General features: G+C 38.7%; 1 protein-coding gene across 3 annotated transcripts in view; it reads right to left on the bottom strand.

Moving 5' to 3' along the window:
* fam49bb (family with sequence similarity 49 member Bb) overlaps window positions 1–19,136 on the bottom strand; it is a 72,462-nt gene that overhangs the window by 21,629 nt on the left and 31,697 nt on the right. For all 3 annotated transcript variants that reach the window (XM_053488014.1, XM_053488016.1, XM_053488015.1), the window contains exon 3: window positions 819–900. In XM_053488014.1, coding sequence (XP_053343989.1) covers window positions 819–891 — 73 coding nt within the window. In that variant the 5' untranslated portion in view covers window positions 892–900. The remainder of the gene's footprint in view (window positions 1–818; window positions 901–19,136) is intronic.

The following is a 19,136-nucleotide window of genomic DNA, read 5'->3' as shown; positions in this document are numbered from 1 at the left end:
CGATCATAATGGTTTGGCAATTTGTACCAAGAAAATTTTGCATTCAGAGTTGCTCTTCAGCATAACTCAGATGTAACGAGTTGTCGCTTGAGTTATTGTTGCTTTTCAATAAACTATAATCTGGCCATTAACCCCTCAACTCTGGCATTAATGAAGCATTTTTACCCAGAGAACTTCTGTTCACTGGATACTTATTCTTTCAGACCATTCTCTGTAAACATTAGAGATAGTTGTGGGTAAAAATTAAAGTAGAAGCTTTGGAAATACTCAGTCCAGCTGATGTGGCAACAATAACAATAACCAAGTCTACTAACCAAAGTCACTGAAATCACTTGTTTCTCCCCATTCTGATGATTAGTTTGAACTTCAGCAGATAACCCGGACTTTTTTACTTGCTGAAATCCATCAAGTTATGTCATGTCACTGGCTGTTTACTGTAGATACCTGTGTAACAAGCAGCTGAACAGGTTTACCTAATAAAGTGGCCAGCGAGTATATTTGAAGTATAATTATTTGAATTAGTTGACATTTGAAAAAAATAATAATAATAATATATTACACTAAAACGCAGATAACTAACTGCCTTTTAGCTTTAGCAAGATAAAATGTACCATTTCCTCTAATATATTCGAGCTGTCACAGCTCACTAACTCAACTCTGAATTCTGGCTGCAATGTTTATCGATACAAGTTGTTCATTTATGTATTTCCCAAATTAAACAATTTCATATTTATTTTTGGATATAATTGAACATACAGTAAAGAAATGGTGGATTGCCATTGGATGCTCGAGGTACATGAATAAATACGAAATCTCACTTTCAAAATCGAGGAAGAAGTTGGGCTCTTCATCAAGGTCTGTGCACGTCAAAACTTTTAACAGGTTCCCCATGACAGGTACCTAAAGAGAGAAGGAGAGAAGATTTAAATGATTGAACTTAAGGTATGCACGTGACTGAACAAGATTTGTAGGAATACATATATTGATTAGGAAAAAAAGTCAGACTGATTAGTAGATAGAGAGCTTCTTGAGTCTCACATTTAAAATGTGGCAGCTTATTTGCCTTCTGTCTTTTTCTCTCACCAAGTGGTACCAGGACCCAGATGTGACTCTCTCCCACCCATCCCCTCTTTGCCCCTCTCCAGACAGACTGTGTGGTTTTCCTGCACAAGAACACCCTACCAGATGTCATCACCAACTGCAAGCCTTGCCACACACCCACACACTGCATGTGAGTTACGGGAATCCCTGTGCTGTGGTGCCTCATGCCAACCGTGCGTGTCTGCTTACAGCTAAACTCAGTTCCCTGTAGAGGGGCCTCAAGCTCTCAGTGTCAAAATGTTAGGAAATAACAACACAATATACTGTCTTCGCAGAAAGCAGTGCTCTAAATAGCTTTATTTCTTTAACCGCCTGGGAAAAGCACACAGGGTTAAGAGCGTTGTGGTTAAAACCTAATTCGGGGGTCACATCAGAAGCAAACATGCCTTGCAGTTATCCAAGATAAGCCACATTACAGTACCTTACTCTGACTTCAAAAACATTCAGGAAGTGTAAAGCGAAAAGCAGCCTGGTACTTACCCGAGTGCACTGACCCTACATTCATTACTAAGCAACAAAATAAAAGGTAGACATTCACTGCTATGTGCATCATGCTGATTTTAGTGACAATGGCAGACATAAAGCAACTTCAATTTTCTCGAATCAATGCAAAATAGATTTGACAGTAAAATGACATTTTCAACAATTGTCAGGAATAATTCCAGATGAATTCAGTGCCATGTGGTCGACAATGTCTTTAAATTACTCACAATGTGATAATATGTGTATAGAGATATTACTAACAGAAATAAAGCTATGATGAAAGTAAAAGTTGTTGTTGATGCCTTTAGTGATTGTACATAGCCAGTCTGGTACAGTAACTTAGCTTTGTTAAACTGCCATTGCATCTAATATAACCAGAAAACAGGAACAGGATAGTGTAGATTCTATATTGCATACCGTCTAGACAATAGGTATGGTGCTTAGATAAAAAACATATGTTGGCAGTAAGTACTCCTCTTAATTACTATCTATTATCAGTTTTTTAATTGCTGATTTTGCTGACAAATAATTTTATGCTTAATATGAAGAGCTGCATACTGTATACGTATAGAATTGCAAGACTGTGACTGTAAGGCTTTATCTAACAACCGAACAAATAGCAAGCATTGAGAAAGCTCAAACTCAGTGATAGCTACAAATTCAAGTCCAGGAATTTGAAGTATTCTACAGTTGGTGCATTTCGTCGGTTGATTCTTAGAAAGCATGCACCTGAGAGAGAACATTTTCCCAGGCTATCCGCTCCTCTGATGGGCGGTAAGAACCTGTGCATTGCTAAATACAAGTTCATGCAGCCCTCTGGAAATTCTCTCACACACGCCACACTTTATCAATGACAGATCACAGAGAATTCGCCCTCCCCCACCACATGTGAGGCCAGTAAGAGAGAAAAACACAGGTGGTAAATCACTTTGAATGTAGAAGAGGAAAAAGATAGCATGAGAGGCAGGAAAACAGAAACAATACTGATGACACTCAGCACTCAAACTGTTCCCACAATTTTACCGCACTAACAGTGAGAGTGTTACATAATAAACAGGATGAGCATCTCAGAGATTTTCTCTAAAACAGCAAATGCATTTTTATTTCCTCCTTATTGAGTACAATGGTAAATACTTAGCTAATGGCTAAAGATACTGTATTAGTAAAGTAAATTCCATATATGGTAAAACATTCTATGGCTCGCTGGAAGTCTTTTGTTTCCCTGGAATTTAACTGGAAGATGTTAATGACTTTTTGTTCTTTGATTTAACAGATGTACGTGTCTGTTAGTAAACCTGACAGATCTTTGACATTTCTTGTGTGCCAGTGACTGCATTTTTCCTGATATGCATGTATTATTTCCTTAAATGTGAAATGTAATATATAGTTTACCTGTGTGAACTACATTTTAAAATGCCATTAAATTCAGTGCAAAACATTCTTGTTTTAGAATTCAAACTATTCAAACTGGGACTTGGCTTCATTTACAGCTTGTCTTGCCATGGGTGGTAATGCAGGACCAAAGTAGGACATAACACTGTTAGCTACTGTACTTACACACACACAGACACACACACACGCAAATACACACACACACTGCAAACCCATGTTTTGTCTTACTGCAAGTGTGTGTGTGTATTTGCAAGTGTGTGTGTGTGTATTTGCGTGTGTGTGTATTTGCAAAATACACACACACACAAATACAGACACAGACATGCACAGACAGACACGCACACACAGACACACACACAGACACACACACAGACACACACACAGACACACACACAGACACACACAGACAGATTTTAAGGTTCTGTCCCAAACCAGTAAATTTATTCATTTTCTGGAGTAAGTCCCTAAGCACTATGCATGAGTAATGACACTAGTAGTGTGGTGACATACTATCTAGTACAGAAGGATTTTTTTTTTACTCTAAACAAGTTTTCGCATCTCACCACTGGAACAATAGAAATTAAATAACTTTATTGTACACATCAGCGTAACTGTCAGAGTTACTAAGTATTAGAAGAAAGAGCAAAACTCTGCTTTTAGCTACCCGCTGCCTTCTCAACCACAGTATTTTACACACTCTCACCTCGGACTGCTGCAGATACTGTATGTTTGTTCAAACCCATGTTTTGTCTCATGACGGCGCTTCACGTTACTGCTCTTAATTAACACCACGGCTACGGAACATATAAGAATGAGACAAACTTGTTTTAAACTTCCTGTCTATCCACAGGAAACTATATAATTGATTGGCTGTGTTGAGTGACCCTTATAGCCATGTCCGCATGGAGGGAAAAAGTGCTAGGATACTGGTCTATTGATTATTCTCATTTATCAAAAAAGTATCAGGGTCCGAAAAAGAACGGTCACTTGGACGGATTGGACAACAGCCCGCCATTAAAGTGATGCCTGGTTTAGATGCTCATACTTTCCTGCATTCTCACTTCTGATTGTCTCTAACTTCTGCCATTCACTGTATGTGATGTTGGACCATGATGATGGTTGACACCACATCATGGCTCCTGCCAATTCCAAGCTGACCCTGACAGAGAGCTGATATAATTTTACTATTACAGGATAGTGAGAGCAACTCATGGCAGGTCGGGATTAATCAGACTGTAAGGATTCCTTAACTATTTTAATATGTGCACTAAAATTATTTTAAATAGCCCCTGTCCCTGTTGTGCATGTGTGTGTAACAGGGGGAGCTGACAATGGAAGGAATTATGGATAAAGAAAATGAGCAGAGACAGCAGGTGGGAAAGATTATTTCAAATATTGTGTGTGTGTGTGTGTCTGGGAACGATTTAGACATCATTAGAGAAGGCTCCCAATAAACCAAATTACTGGGTGAAAATTCAATTTTATCAGGGCAGAGGGGCAGAGCAAACATCAGTGCACCATTTAATGCGCTCCATCCTCACTTCAGGGATCTAAATACGCATTTAGCTTAACCCCCAGTACTCAGTTCCTCAGCTGCTGAACTCATGCTGTAATTAAACAGCTTGTGTGTCCTAGATGAACCCCGAGTCTCAGACAGCCAGAGGAAGAAACCATGAAAAAGAAAGCAAGCTAGGACTCACCCATTAAACCAGCATATTAGCCGTTATTCCAGTGCCTCAGGTGAGGAGAGATGGAGGCCATATGTATTACTGTCCTGACTGGGTCTGATACCTGCGTTTCTCTGTCCAACACTCGTTGGTGCAGTGATGGTGAATGATTAAAGTCCCACATGCTATTTTTAGGTCCTAAATGTAAATCTATTACACGAGCTTTTCGGCTAAATGACCCTAGTGTCACTTGAAAATCATTAAAGATATAATTTATCTCATTTTCATTAAATACAGAATTTAACTAAATATGTGCTCAAAATGTTATATAACGAGCTAATTTCCTGCAGAGATGTTTAAAAAGAAGCGCCTGTACCTCAGATGGAACACGGCCACTTCATTAGGTATACCTCTTCGAATTCTATTCAATGCGTTTAGACATGTAGACATCGTCGAGACGACCTGCTAAAGCTCAAACCAAGCATCAGAATGGGAAAGAACGGTGATTTGAGTGACTATGAAAGTCTTGGTTGCTGGTGCCAGACGGACTAGACTGAGCTTTTCCAAAAATTGCTGATCTGCTGGGATTTCTACCGACAAATATCTCTTGGGTTTATTGTTCTGGAAAAAAAAAAAAAAAAAAAAAAGTCTATTTCTCAGGGCAAACTCACTTTTCAAATCACATGCAATCATAATCACAGTCTATAAGGACTTTCTTGCTAAGTATTACTGTAGCTTCGTGTCTCTGAGCCAGGTTTTATTAAACCTCTTTTGTACAACAGACTTTGATTCTCTTGCAGATCGTTTGACCCTTGTCTGTTCACTGACTCATGGGTTCGCTCTACAGACTTTCCAGATAACAGATGTGCTCCTTCTAAAGATGTGTTCATAAAAACCCATCAAACTGCACTTTTATCCTTATCTCTTTCCATGTTAGTCATAATATTTCATTCCATTCAGAATTGCCTTCATTTTTGGCTGAAATTTTGACAGGAGAGTCAACTCTTTTCATAAAGTCTTCTTCAGCACATGCCAAAAACCTCCTGCGGGGTTAAGGGCAGGACTCAGTGGTGACCAATTCTTGTGTGAAAATGATTCCTCATGCTATCAGAGCCAGTCTTTCACAATTTGAGCCTGATGGATCTTGGCATTGGCCTCCTGGAATATGCTTGTAAATGCCATGGGTCATCAGAAGAGCGAAGAAAAAAAAAATCCATAGATGGGATGGGTCATTCTGTACAAACCTACGGTAGGTCATTCTGTACATTCAGATCATTAACTGACTACATGTTATTGCATAACGTTGCTGAGTCTAGACCTGAACAAATGAAGCCACCTCAGATCATAACTCATCCTCCAGAGGCGTGTACACTGGCCAACCATATTTCTTCACATTTCTTGCAAAGTTGACAGTTTACCACCATCCTTCTAGGTTTTAATAAGATGTTCTCAATTCAATACACAAAATCGTCAAATTAGTTATTTTCTTTTCTTTGTTTTCTTCACAGGCCAGTAGTTTGGCTTTTCTACACTTTCCAAAAGGGTTTTTCAAGAAATGAGAAGCTGTTCAGCTAGGGTTAAAAAAAATTTGTAAAGAGAGACAGATCAGTCACTGCAGTGAGTATCCAAACCAAGTATTTGCTTATTGACATCCTTTGACAGGCAATGTCTCACAGATGCCCACAGTACGGAGCTGTCTTGATCTTGACTGGGCATCTTATTGTCTATACAAGATACGGAGCTTTAGCAGATCTCGGTTCTGCTTGTGGCAGCATAAAATTATAGGCTCATTAATATTTATATTCTGGCACATGTGTATTGTTCTTCAGCCATGTCTAGGTCATCAAAAATACCCACAGACACAAAAGGACACATACTATGTAATTCTGGATTACACAGACACGCCCGTGAATGAATCTTTCACTGAAGAGAGACAGCTCACAGGAGACCAGGGACTGATGCCCGGTGAAGGCAGTAATTGTCAAAAAAAAAATCTGGTTAAGGGTACATTTGGTGTACCAGAAACCTTCTCTAATTAGGTTTAAGAATGACAGTCATGTACAAAAAAAAAATAATCAATGCTTTAAACTGTTAATAGGTCAGGCTACTGGAGCAAACCACTGAGTGTGATGCTCGTGTCTCTATTTATATCTGTGTGGAACACCGTATCTAATAATCTAACGATGAACTCGTGTTTAATCGCTTTACTACATTTTTAATAAGGGTGTCCTTAAAACTTTTTAAACCTTAAAACAATTATTACATGTTTTACATCCTTAAAAAATCTTATCATTTTCCAGCTTGGTGCAACAGTTTTAGGTCTTAAAAGCTGTTCTCAAGACCTAAAACATATCCACTCACTCACTGTTTATACCGCTTTATCCTGTATTCAGGGGGGCCTGGAGTCCCAGAGGACTTGGACGGGGTACACCCTGGACAGGGTGCCAATCCATACACTCTCATTCACACACTACAGGCAATTTGGGAACGCCAATTAGCCTAATCTGCATGTCTTTGGACTGTGAGAGAAAACCGGAGTATACAGAGAAACCCCAGCACGGGGAGAACATGCAAACTCCATGCACACCGAGACAGGAATCGAGCCTGGCCGGGAATCGAACCTGGACCCTAAAGGTGCAGCCTAAAGGTGCAGCGCCGCCGTGGTAAACTTCAGGCAGGGAAAAAATAAAAACAAATTATGGCAGATATTAAAATTCAATCTAAAATCCTGAATTTAATAATGCATGGGTTAAATATTTTTTTTTTTATCATTTAATGCCGAATATACACCACATTCCCACGTAATTAAAAATAAATTAGTTTTTTAATGTTCTGGGAGACAGACTGTTTTGCTGTTTGAAAAAGCTATTTTTCCAGTGGTAACAGGCTGTCTTACCAAATATTAATTAAGTGGCTTGAATGCATTCTGGTACAGTTTGCAACATGAAAAACCAGATGAGACTGAATACACCCAAATGTACAGTAAGAGGTGTAAATTAGTGCAAATGTAATTTGAAAGAAGACAAACAATTCACTAAATGCTTAGAATGCACTAAATACACTTAAATAAGAAGCAAGCCCAAATGTGTGCATCAAAAATAAATAGAATTTGGCTTTTAGCACAAAATCAGACACAAGTTCTATTTTACCCACTGAGGCTGTAATGTGGCTGTGTGAGTGTTTGGTGTTAGTAGGTTACAGTGTGATTTGTGTCAGCAGTGAGGAAGTCTGAGCCCAAGGCCCTTGTCACCGGTACTGTTTACCACTCTTTCCAGTGCACCCATCCACAATGCCACACTCCATCTCGTTAGCGCGGCAATGAGGTCATGCTAAGGAGAACTCGCATGCAGATGCCATCTGTACTACCCTTGATCCAAATCACACACACAAAACACTTCTATGCACAAGTTTTAAGTTAAGATTATTATGTAACTGAGAAGATTGTGGCAGCCGGGTGTGGTCGAGCATCCCCTGCACACGGAGTTGGCCACATGTAACACGTAATGCTTTCCACATGTGGCCGTCGTTATCAAGTTAATTTATCAGTATTTATTTATATTGGAGGAAAGAGAGAACTGTGCCAAGAAAGCAATATTGCTGTGTGAGTTTGTCTTTGTGCATAAGAGTGAGTGAGAATTGAGTCACTGAATTAAATCACACAAACATTAAGCAAGATCACACCAAAAGGAGGAATGCTGTTGCACTGAATATCAGCACTGATGTGATTCGGGTGTAGGCGTACGTATAGTGCGGAAGATATCACAAAACTTTTTATTTCCACTTTAGACTATGGGCTTAATTAAAGACGCCATAATGTTAATTTCGTCTGCTGCCCATCTTTCCCTATCTGCTCCACAGGGAATGTCACATTTATCTTACAAGGTTTATTGTTTTAAAGGTTGGGTGAGCCTGGTGGAAGTCAACATGAGTGGGTTTCATGTTAAAAGGACTGCCTATAAGAGAAGTCTCCTACCCTTCTAAAAGAAATATTTAAAAATGATTCTGACTGTACTTTTAAGTGGTTTTCATTAAACTCATTAAAGACACAATAATACAATTATATATAAAAAAAAAGGACAAACCAAGTCAGTATTTGCTGTGTCTATAAGCTGTTTTGGGTAAAAACCTCATTTCATAGCCATCTTGAAGGACACTGTCTCTCTGCGCAAGCTCTCACTGACCAAGACGCAACCATGGGCGAGATTTTGGTGCTTGGCACACCATCAACACCCCCCTCCCCACTTGAGAGATTGCGTGCTGGGGCAGAGTAGCTATTGAGGGATTGAGGTACACGTGGGGGATCATCTGAGGCCGTGTGGTGCTTACGAATTCACTCCTGTCCTGCGATTGGTCAAAGCTGAACTCTCCTCCGTTGCGCTGTATCCATGGTGCTGAAAAAAAGTCTGAACCTTTGCTGAAGAGCCAATGAGGCTGCAGCCTGGGAGGTGGAGGATGAGAAAATAGTACAACTTAAAAGCCTGAGCATGAATGGCGATGAGGTAATGCGCCAAAAACTTTGACCTCATACAACAGCGCCATAGTGACAAGCGGAGATGGAACCTGGAGTTCAGAATATTCTACATTCCTGCTCGATTAAGAGATTAGCCCTCACATACTGTAGGCTGCCAATGTGAACTGACCCACTTACTGAATTGAGGTCAAGAACAAAAGATAAAGATAAAAACAAAAATGCATTTCCTCTAATTGCTTTGTACTGTATGTAAGTTTAATGATTTTGCTTTTGTGAAAAAAAAATTGTGAAAATGTTGCATTCTATTCATACAAGCACTCAGCAAATCAACCACACAAACTGAACATCCTCACACCCACAGCCTTACACACAACAGCAGTGCTCAACACCCCTTAATAAAGTTGTTAGAAGACACACACACACGCGCGCGCATGCATTGAATAAATGAGGGGGTTGCTGGCGTTCTGTTGCAGCATTGCAGCATGGAGTCCACGTGTCCCAACGAACTACGCTAGATCTCTGGTGCCAGAAAGGCACGTTTTCTCTCCCCTCCCTTTTCTCCTCTGTCACGTGGGTACAGCCGTAAATGGAGTGAAAGGGAGAGAGAGAGGGAGAGAGAGATGGGGGGAGAGAATACACGCTTACATATTATTGATATTTTGAGTCTGAGCACCACAGCACAGATATTCACTGAACATTAAGTAATGAAAGGATAATTAAAGCAGTGCTTTTCCATTCCAATGCACTGCATTATTCTGAATATAAAGTATGATAAATCCTACTGGCGAATAAAAATAAATGATTACCAACGCGGTCTTGTGCTGGTGAACAAATCACATGTTTGTACCCATGACACCATTTAATTTAAAAGCGCTCATTTACATAAGCATAATATAACGCTCGCTTTTTGCATTTCTGCTGTTTAGATGCCTATGAAGTGTGCCTCTATCCTTCTTCATTCTCATCATTTAAGAGACTGACTGAATGATTTACATTTAAACTCGCACATTTGCATGTATTCATTAAGCCAACACAAAGTGGCTCATGAGACAGAATCCAATTCAAGCACGGCGCTGTTGAAAGAGCTGACAGTGATAAAAGTACCACCAAAGTCAAGTTTACAGCAGCTAACCAGAAGTAAGTGTGAAATGGTTGTATGACGATGAGAAAGAGGGAGAGAGAGTCCCAGCTGTATTGCTCATTGCCCACCCACCATACTATCAAAAGCTCTTGTGGTGTACTTGGTCATATTGTTAATATGAAAATAAAAAGATTCATAATTCAGTAATATCACATGAGAGGCAGTGAACAGAACACAACAACATGTGATATTGCTTTTATATTACAGTTCTACAAACGTCATTTATTATCAACAGATTTTTATTTGTTTGCTTATTTAACCAGTTATTTTGCTCAGTGAACATATATTCTTCCGTGAATGGTGAAACTAGTGTTGAGCGGACTGCCGAGAGTCCATGATTTTTTTTTTTTAAATAGTTAGTGTATTAAAAGTTTATATTTGTGTCTCCACTTATTCCACTTTAGAATAGTTTCAGGGTTAAATACAAAATAGCCTAAAATGGAAAGCTAGTGCGCTATGTGTACAATCCCTTGTTCCACACACCAAATAGTGCCCTTGATCAGGGGTTATTGATTATTGGAACACCGGTGAAGTGTTGGCGTAATGCATACAATATGGTTAAACATCCCAGTGCTGTTCTATTCTATATCAGCACTCATGGAATACCTCTAGTCCAAATAAGTTACTTGGTCATAACTAGTAATTATATAGGACTATATACTGCCTAGTAAGTCACTGCTTCTTCAGACTCTTCAGATCACTGGCTTTTAACCTGATCTATATGCACCTTGTTCCAGAAGCCAACATTGAAGAAATCATTTTACTTACCTGGCTGAAGCAAGGCCCACAGGATGCATTTTAGGGATTTAAAGATGTCTTAAAGACTTATTTGATGTATTTGCTTATAGGTCTGTGTGAGATCATCAGTGAGATCATCATATTATCCAGCCGGAGCTTCTGAAATTATTGCGCTCCTACATTATTTACTTTCCTTAATGCCATGTGATTAATAAGTAATGCCGATTGGATAACGTACTGTACATTAAGTAACCATAAATGTTGCCCATAGTTCATGCAAGGAATCATGGGAGCAGGAATAAGGGGGATTGCATCTGTATGATACCGTTCATGTCAGAACAACAGAAAAGAACCAGGCACCTTATAAGAGAGGTGTAAGGGTAGCTTTTGGTGGGGGAATTTATTATATATATATATATATATATATATATATATATATATATATATATATATATATATATATATATATATATATATATAATAAAAAAAAAACTGTCCAGGATCCTGTCAAAGTTACTTTACATGGAAAGTATTTAAATACCTAAAAAAAGAAAAAAGAAAAACCTCTGCTCATACAGGAACTTGTTTACACTGAAATCTTCAGGATCATCAGATTAACTATCTAGAAAGTACTCTTAAAGAAAGAATGTGATGGCGTTTAAACAATCACTATATATCTTATGATACCCTGCCTTAAAACATACGCGTGTAGCAAACACATTGATTCAGGTTAATCAAAGCGATGCACTGTATTCTTCACTGTCACTATCTAATGCTCAGAGCTGCAGGAGTGACTGCTTTTGAAAAAAAAAAAAATTATTTCATGCACCAATGGAGTCACAAAAAGAAAGTGCCAACATAGAAAAATGAAGGTCATGACGACAAAAGTAATGTCTTTGGACATTTTGTGAAACTTGCTAATGGCTTAATCAATAAGCTGACCAAGCAGTCATCTTTTATTACACTTACATTATACAGTATTTGTTCTGCCATCACCTGATATTGTAGCTCACTTTAAAGAAGGTGATGCATAACTGTCTGATTAATGTACAAGTTTATAGTTACTGCCGAGATGTACATTATCTCCTAACAGAGTGCCCTTAACTGAACTCTGAACATGGCCTATTTTGATCGTGTCAGTCAAACCCCAGTTGTACCTCTATGAGAATGTGGTTTAATAATACACAGAATTGCCCTTAAATTAGGATCTCGCTTTGCAAAGATTAAGTACTTTACTGTGTTGCTACAGAGTAATGGCCAAAGGTACTGGGACAAAAGTGAAATTCCATGTTTTTCTCTTCTTTTTTTATGCTTGATTGCTTCCTCAAGATACAAAAGATGGTTTCTTGACTGGTGCTGCTTCCTTCAACATGGTCCAACAGATTTCTGTGAAATCTGGAGATGACCCAGTCCATGGCTCGGGAGGCTGAGTACAATTGTGACAAAGCCAGTTTTTCAGTTAATTAGCACCACTCTTTAGCTACTGTAGATACAGTGAGCTAGAACTAATCAGTAAATCAGATGTTTTGTGCACAGTGAGAACTATAATTCATGACAAATATGTTGTCTTAATACTTTTGGCCACCGCTATAGCTACTTAAAAACAGCTTTGGTAAAACATTCACTCTTTTGTTTATGTCTGCAATATTTTTTACAGCTAGATTTATTTGTCACATATTTTAATATTCATCGAGTTCTTAAATTCTCATTCTAGTAAATATTAGAATTTTCGTAGTACAGAGAAACGTGTTGTAATTCTTGACTATGATAATCAGACTTGCACTACAGATGAGGATAAAAAAACAGTAATATTTCGTTAAGCATTAGCTGATTGATTAAGTTTGTTAGTAGAAGGAAAAACAATTCCTTGGGCCCAATGCCTTTGGCACTATCTTGGTCTCTCAGTTTATTCTTACTGTACATCATTGTTAAATTAAAGTATATAGTAAACATAATTCCCTTAACAGTTCTTCTCAACATAGATATGCCTGGCTTATGTGTCTGCTACAGTTTGCAAACATGACCTGGGTATTAATGACGTACTTATGCATGCATGCGTGTGTGTGTGTGTGTGTGTGTGTGTGTGTGTGTGTGTGTGTGTGTGTGTATGGGAGTGTGTGAATATGCACATCTCTCTACTGTGTTACTGTGTCCTCAGCTGCAGCAGCAGCGCAGGCAGTTACTACCTGGGGTGAATCTCCTGGGGTGCACTGTTGAATTTTTTTGCATTAGCCTGGACACCATAATATTCTCCCCATCAAAAAGGCAGAAAATGGAGGGTTTGACCCTTCAACTGGCACACGCCACATTCATGAACCACATGGAAGAGGGTTAATGGGCGAGTGCATGTTTGTCATTTATAGATCCATTCAGATGGAATAACAAGCTGTAACACTGTGTGAAAAGAGCTGAAGTAAAACAAAACAATAATAACATCTAAAAAGAAAAAATACTATTCCTTAATCAGAAAAAAACACAGTTCTTTTGATTTCTGACAAGCAAAAAAAAATAATAAATTCAAAGCCATGAACCTTATTTAAAAATCAATCATAATTCCAATTACCTCAGTCAAATCACGTGTGTTACCTGTTTAAATATTATCTAACAATTATTCATTTTTATTACTGCAGGTCAGATCTGCAGACATGAGGCGATGGGATCTAACAGAGCAGTTTTGGTTAATCCCCTTCTTCAATAGCACCTCTTAGTCTTCACGGTACCATTCATGATCAAAGCATGAAACCATAGCAACAAAATAGAACAAGCCAAAACATGGCACCTTCAACTGATGGACTGGGGAAGAATTTTAAGTCAAACCTGCACAAGGCCTACAAAGTCTATTTGATCATCAAACACTCTTCACATACATTCTGCCCTTACCCCTGTTTGCATTTCAAAACCACCCTGATCCTCATAATCTTTCAAAAATGCTAACTTTAATAATGACGAGAAGCAAAAAAACGGAGACACAGGACTGTAGCTTAGAAATGGTGGGACTGAGACACTCTGACCTTAGAGGCATCTTCTCCTGCATATAAGACTTCATAACTGAAGGAGAAAAAGATAAGCATGCGTAGCAAGAGTACGGTGTGGTTTAGTACAGGGCCGTCGTACAGAAGTCAACAAACACAAAGACACACCCTTTACTATTCTTGTGAAGTCCTACCATCGTTATTAATGGAGCAAATTAATAAAATGTTCGTACCGAGTCCCAACCTTAACCTAACAAAGCCTATTTCTCCTTTTTTTTTATATCAACAAAACAGCTTTTAAATAAAACAATAGTATTCCTCATGATGAATAGCCATGTCTCAGCACAGGATATACACACCTGCTCCTTGTGAGAACATTCTGTCCTCACGGAGTTGTAAAAATGAACCCCTACCCACCCCCAAACACACATAGCATACTTATAGTACACTTACAGTAACATCAGTATCACTAGACTAAAGCCTACTTTTACACCCGACGCTCATCTAAACTCTTCTTGCTTACATTTTTTTGGGGGCACCAGTTATAAATTAGCACTGAGGGTCTCATTTATGTATTTGTACCATGAGCACATTTGGCTACAAAGACAGCTGAACACATTCACACCTATATCTAAATATGTCTAAAAGTAAAAATAGCACGAGTCACTCCACTAGCCTAAACCCTCAGCGACATTTCGATCGTAACTCGCTCGCCTTTTTACTTAGACATCATACAGATACAAATCATACGAAGAGGGCCAGGTGTAAACTCAGATTAATGATGTTAATCTGGGGAAGAGTTGAGATTTTTGCGCTAAGGGTGGGGCAAAGGCACTGGGGTTTGGGTGGTGTGTTTGGGATGCAGAAGACTTGTGCTAAGAGGATTGGGATGATTTGTAAAGGCATATAGCACCCTCTGCTGAGCATTCAGAGATTAAAGTATGAAAGGTGCCACTCCCTGTCTCAAGGTTTGGCTCTGCAAATATTTCTGAGTTTCGAGGGCAAAGAAAATGTGAGCAGAGTCATGTTAATGATTAGCTTTCTTGTGGTTCTGGTTACTTTTGGTCATGCTTTCTGATTGTCCCTACTCAACTCAATGTTGATTTGGATGAAAAAGACAAGGCCTAAGCAAAAGTTACAAAAACAAATCTTTCCTCTGACAGTAATGTATTATTCCTAATAATTTGGTATATTAATTAATAGTGGAGTGGTGGAGTGCAGTGTCCAAGCAGGAGTACAAATCTGTGTTTGCCACTAATATATAACTATCCAGAGAAATGTGCTTAGGAAAGTTTTATCCCGGATACACAGTGTGTGGTCGGGTAAGAAGAGTAGACCATCACTGGATGACACATTTCTAAATTAAAAGGAAACTAACCCACTTAAATGTTTAAATAATCCTTCCCCTCCTTTCAGCGCGTACATCCACATATGCCACTGCAAGCATTTTACATGAGTCACCAGACCCAAGTCAAATCTGTCTCATGCCTTTGAGATTCCTCACACAACCACACTAGACACCAAATAATATGGCTCATGGACATACTGTACACACTGCCTTAAACCGTCACTCCTTTTAAGGTCATTTACAAAAAATACTTAAATGGAAAAAAAAACCCTCTGTAATAAAAAAAAGTCAAAAAGCTCCTTATTTCCTCAGAGATGCTGAATTCACAAATGCAACTGGTTATGAGTTACTGATTAGTTTCCTAGAACAGCACAGCTCTGAATGTAGTGCCAGCCATGGTGCAAATAGAAGGTGTACATTAATGTGTAATACCCAATCAATTCTATAGTAATGCTAATACACTTGGACATGCGAGTGGTGGACTTAACAGTATGGTTTACACTACTCATTACTCTCAAGCTAAGAGTAAACTGATTAAAAAACCAAAAATAAAGAACAAAATATAATAATTGCTGATGTCTTAAAATTTTCATTAAGGCAACGGTTATTTAATGTAGTTGGAAAGACTGTTAGAAATGTTGCAATATACAGTAGTAACCAAGAGGGACGGCACGGTGGTGTAGTGGTTAGCACTGTCGCTTTGCACCTCCAGGGTTAGGGTTTGATTCCCGGCCAGGCTCGATTCCCGTCTCTGTGTGCATGGAGTTTGCATGTTCTCCCAATGCTTGGTGGGTTTCCTCCGGGTAATCCAGTTTCCTCCCACAGTCCAAAAACATGCAGATTATGCTAACCTGCGTTCCCAAATTGCCCGTAATGTGTGAATGAGTGTGTGCCCTTTGATGGATTGGCACCTGTCCAGAGTGTACCCCGCCTCATGCCCCAAGTCTCCTGGGTTAGGCTCCAGGCCCCCACGACTCACTGAGTGAGTGAGTAATTTGATTTGCAGATGTTGCATAATATTAAGTACTAGGGATGAGGATCACGGTATTATCACGACACCAAGGTGCTGATTTGGTGTCACTATTTTATATATACTGTATATACATACATACATACATACATACATACATACATACACATATGCATGCATATATCCCAATTTAATAATAATACAATAATAAATAAATTATAACAAATAATAATAATAAAAAATAACAAATAAAACAGGAACGGCAACATTTTACCACGTCAAATACAAACATATCTTAATGATTAAAAAAAAATCTATTTTGGAGTCAGTGTGACAATACATGAATTGCCTCACAAAAGATACATCACTGAACTGATTTTTTCCCATCTCTGTTAAATGCAGTAAATAACTATAAATTAATTAGAAGTATGACAAACAGTTTGACTGCAAAATGAGATAACTCCACTTTTGCAATTTTAAGAGAAACACGTTTTTCAAACAGAGCAAGAAGCACTGCAAACTAATAAATATTATTTCATATTTTTTTTGTCACAGTGGTGTTAAAAAGCACAAACTAGCTCCAGAGTGCGAAGTGGTAAAGTGCTCTCAACAGTGAGTGAAAAGATGCGGTTGGTACAGTAGCTTCATGTGGCTCTGAGGAAACACGTGCTAGCCTTCACACTCCCTGGTAGGTGGTTGTAGCCTTGATGTGTGAGTGCTGGTGGGAATTTATTCCGACTAAATTTAGGAGAAAATCTGGAAAAATCTTAAGTAAGCCGTGCAAACAAAGCTTGCATATCTTAACTGTGTTGTAATGTTACATCTCTGCTTATTTTGAAACTGTGGGTGTATTAAGGATCCCAAATATCTGAGTGAACTGCTAGTGTCTTACGATCCGCCACGCCTACTTTGATTAAAGGATGCAGGCTGCTTGTCAGTACCGCGTATTATGAAAACTACAGCTGGGGGCAGAGCTTTTTCTTACAAAGCCGCAAAATTATGGAATAGTCTTCCAAATAGTGTTCGGGACTCAGACACAGTCTCAGTGTTTAAGTCCAGGCTAAAAACCTATTTATTTAATCAAGCATTTTTATAAATACATTAGCCGTAGGTAAAGGAGCAGATCTGGGGGACTCATGGACGTAGAGTATTAGGTGAACTGGTATGTTTGGATGCTGTCTTCCTCACTCTCATTGATCACTCAGGTTTGTTGACGGTGAGGTGATTGTTTGCTTTACATCTCAAGGGAGCCCTCATGTCTGTGTTTCCTTCTGGCTCTCCCTTTTAGTTATGCTGTCATAGTTAGTCCTGCCGGAGTCTCTGCTTGCACTCTACAGTAAATATACATTCACATTATATATTATATGACCTGTCTGACCCATCCTGGTGCCCTGCTTCTGGTTGGAGATCTCGTTACATGGATGCCCTGTGTGTCTCGTGTCTGTGGATGGTTCTTTCTACCTAGAAGACGGTTCTGGCCTCAACTGGTGTTGGCAGCTGTTTCTCTGAGGACTTGACTATGTTCAATAGTTCAGGACTGGAACTGTATACAAGTCTACCTGAGTTTTCAATAACTAACTGGACTCCATATTAACATCAATTAACATCAACTGTTATGCTGAACTGCCTGCCAACTAACACACAGTATGAATGCAGATCAATTCCTGCTCTCTGTTTCACCCAAATGAGGATGGGTTCCCTGTTGAGTCTGGTTCCTCTCAAGGTTTCTTCCTATTACCATCTCAGGGAGTTTTTCCTTGCCACTGTCGCCCTCGGCTTGCTCACCAGGGACTATCTGACCATTTTGATTCATACACATTCAAATTCCATACAAACTTAAATAATTCTTTTGATTGTGTAAAGCTGCTTTGGGACAATGACAATTGTTAAAAGCGCTATACAAATAAAATTGAATTGAATTGAATTCCTGTGTTAGGGCATCATGATGGATTTTTTTTTTTCTATTAAAAAAAACATTCAGATAGAAAGTGTGCAAGATTTTGATAAAGTCATAACATAATGATAAATATTCATATTATTCGTATATGACTATAGCATTTTGTTGTTTTGAAATGTTGTCTTCATTCTCTATTTAATTATATTGAATAGTAGTTCTTCAGATAATTTAATACCAATTCACACTAAAATAATGTAATAGATAAAATGCATAAACCAACAAAATAAGCCACACAAACACCATCCTCACAATAACATACAAGTGACATAATTTGACCAATAGCGCCACCTACTGAAGGTACACTAATTCTGAGTTGTTTTAACAAATGTAAAAGAAAAAAATCGAAAGATGCAAATTAACACATAGCACATGTTATCCTTATTTTATTTATTACAAAACACTCAACATATGTCAAATGCAAACTTTAAGTTTTATTGAAATACACATTAAAAAGGTTGTTCTGTGCCCACGCTATGCAACAGGGAGTCGGCCATAGAATGCGATATGATAAGCAGTGAAATTTAATCAGAAATAATGCAGTCATTATACAGTGTCAATGCGTCACACTGTGGAAATGATTTAGAGAGAGAGCTTTAACCATATACAGTGGCATGCTTATAAAGTGCCAGAGCTAAATGCCTGTAAAAAGACTATGGCATCCTCGGCACAAAATCAGTCAGTCACTCAAGTCCACTGTACAGGCATGAAAAGCAACAACATTACTCATGCATGTAATACACGGCAGCTAATAGGGAGGATCACAGCTATACAGCGGCTTCACCAGGAGGGGGCAGCACTGTCCCACTGCTAACAATTCTCAAGTTACATTATAAACTCAGGAAATATTGCAAATGTCACGTGACTTCTGAACAGCTTTAAAACCCAGCTCTAGCTCT

Source organism: Clarias gariepinus, chromosome 26, assembly GCF_024256425.1.
Source record: "Clarias gariepinus isolate MV-2021 ecotype Netherlands chromosome 26, CGAR_prim_01v2, whole genome shotgun sequence".
Classification (NCBI taxonomy): domain Eukaryota; kingdom Metazoa; phylum Chordata; class Actinopteri; order Siluriformes; family Clariidae; genus Clarias; species Clarias gariepinus.
This window is presented reverse-complemented; position numbering and strand designations above follow the sequence as displayed.